Source organism: Cebus imitator, unplaced genomic scaffold (genome assembly GCF_001604975.1).
Source record: "Cebus imitator isolate Cc_AM_T3 unplaced genomic scaffold, Cebus_imitator-1.0 Scaffold385, whole genome shotgun sequence".
Classification (NCBI taxonomy): Eukaryota; Metazoa; Chordata; class Mammalia; order Primates; family Cebidae; genus Cebus; species Cebus imitator.
Genome location: NW_016107700.1, coordinates 356,560 through 358,557, shown reverse-complemented (window position 1 = coordinate 358,557; position 1,998 = coordinate 356,560). Strand labels below are relative to the sequence as shown.

General features: G+C 41.3%; 1 protein-coding gene across 7 annotated transcripts in view; it reads right to left on the bottom strand.

The window, feature by feature from the left end:
* Positions 1–1,998, bottom strand: part of BICD1 (BICD cargo adaptor 1) — a 288,717-nt gene that overhangs the window by 90,178 nt on the left and 196,541 nt on the right. For all 7 annotated transcript variants that reach the window (XR_005196772.1, XM_037731164.1, XM_017507902.2 and 4 more), the window contains exon 3: positions 1,334–1,486. Coding sequence is in view for 6 of the 7 variants with exons in the window: in XM_037731164.1 (XP_037587092.1) it covers positions 1,334–1,486 (153 nt within the window). In the remaining variant the exon portion in view is untranslated. The remainder of the gene's footprint in view (positions 1–1,333; positions 1,487–1,998) is intronic.

Below are 1,998 nucleotides of genomic sequence, written 5' to 3'. Positions count from 1 at the left end.
TCTCGATCTCTTGACCTCGTGATCCACCCGCCTCGGCCTCCCAAAGTGCTGGGATTACAAGCTTGAGCCACCGCGCCCGGCCTTTGTTTTCATTTTTGTGAGATGGAGTCTCGCTCTGTCACCCACGCTAGAGTGCAGTAATGTGATCTCGGCTCACTTCAACCTCCGCCTCCCGGGTTCCAGTGATTCTCCTGCCTCAGCCTCCTGAGTAACTGGGATTACAGGTGCCTGCCAACATGCCTGACTAATTTTTGCATTTTTAGTAAAAACAGGGTTTCACCATGTTGGCCAGGCTGGTCTTGAACTCCTGACCTCAGGTGATCTACTTGCCTCCGACTACCAAAGTGCTGGGATTATAGGCGAGAGCCACCACGCCCAGCCTCTTTTTCTTATAATTTTGCTCTTCTTGATTTATACTTCATAATCCATTCCCCTCTATGATTTGAAAGCAATTTATAGAAAAAATTTTAAGAGAGTGAGAGACAAGTGATTGTAGGGAGACCTTAAGCTCAAAGATAAGCTTAAAGACCCAGGCTTTTTTTTTTTTTTTTTGAGATGGAGTCTTGCTCTTTTGCCAGGCTGGAGTGCAGTGGCACAATCTCGGCTCACTGCAACCTCCATCTCCTGGATTCAAGCAATTCCCCTGCCTCAGCCTCCTGAGTAGCTGGGGCTATAGGTGCATGCCACCGTGCCTGGCTAATTTTTTGTATTTTTAGTAGAGACAGGGTTTTACCATGGCCAGGATGGTCTCGATCTCCTCATGATCCGCCCACCTCGGCCTCCCAAAGCATGGGGATTACAGGCATGAGCTACTGCACCTGGCCACTTCTTTTTTTTGAGATAGAGTCTCACTCTGTCACCCAGGCTGGAATGCAGTGGCTTGATCGGGGCTCACTGCTACCTACACCTCCTGGGTTCAAGCAATTATCCTGCCTCAGCCTCTCAAGTAGCTGGGATTATAGGTATACACCATCACACCTGGCTAAGAACCCGGCTTTTAATGAGAAGTAGTCAGGTTAAATTTGTTACGATACATTTGACTTATGAAATAAATGAGTGCAAAGCTAAAATAAAACCTAAAATTCTTTTTCTTATTTAATAAAGCTTTACTGTACACTATACTACTTACAGGTGTATATTTTTTCTTCCTATATTTTAGCTAAAATAGGAGGGTTGGGACATTTCAGTACATAAATATTATAGAGAGAAGATTAAAGACCAACAACAAATTTGGACAAGCTCCTTCCTGAGAAATAAAGAGGATATTTAACCCTAGTGGTCAGAAGATGTAGATCCATCTTCAGTATAACTCAAAAAATTTCTTAAGCCTTACCTGGTTCTGCTTCAATGTGGACACTAGTTTCTGCAATGTGATATTTTCTTCTTCCAATTCAGTATAGTCCTGAAGGAGTCGGGCCTCCCGGAACTTATATTCTCGGATTTCATCCTTCATCCGTATTCTCTGTAGCTCCACCATCTCATTGTTCTGAAACAACAGAGGAAACAATCGATACATAACTCACTTACTGTAGATTTTACAAAGTGTAAAGTCCTGGTAGTTAAAAATAATAATAAAAACACCTCATGGGATGTAAATTGGTACTGCCTTTTTTTGAATGGCAATTTCGTGATATCTGTCAACAACCTAAAAGCACATACATATGACCCAGCAATTCAACATCGAAAAATCATTCTTGAATATGTTTTCATAGAAGTAAATAGAGAAATAAATCCATGTATACTTACATAAAGAAATGGAAATGGTCTAAATATTCACTATTTGGAGAACATATTATCATGCATCCATTGAATAGAACATTATAAAATTATTTCAAAAAATGAGAAAGACTGGGCACAGTGGCTCACACCTGTAATCCCAGGACTTTGAGAGGCCAAGGTAAGTGGATCACCTGAGATCAGGAGTTGGAGATCAACCTGGTCAACATGGTGAAACCCCGTCTCTACTAAAAATACGAAAAAAAAAAAAAAATTAATCAG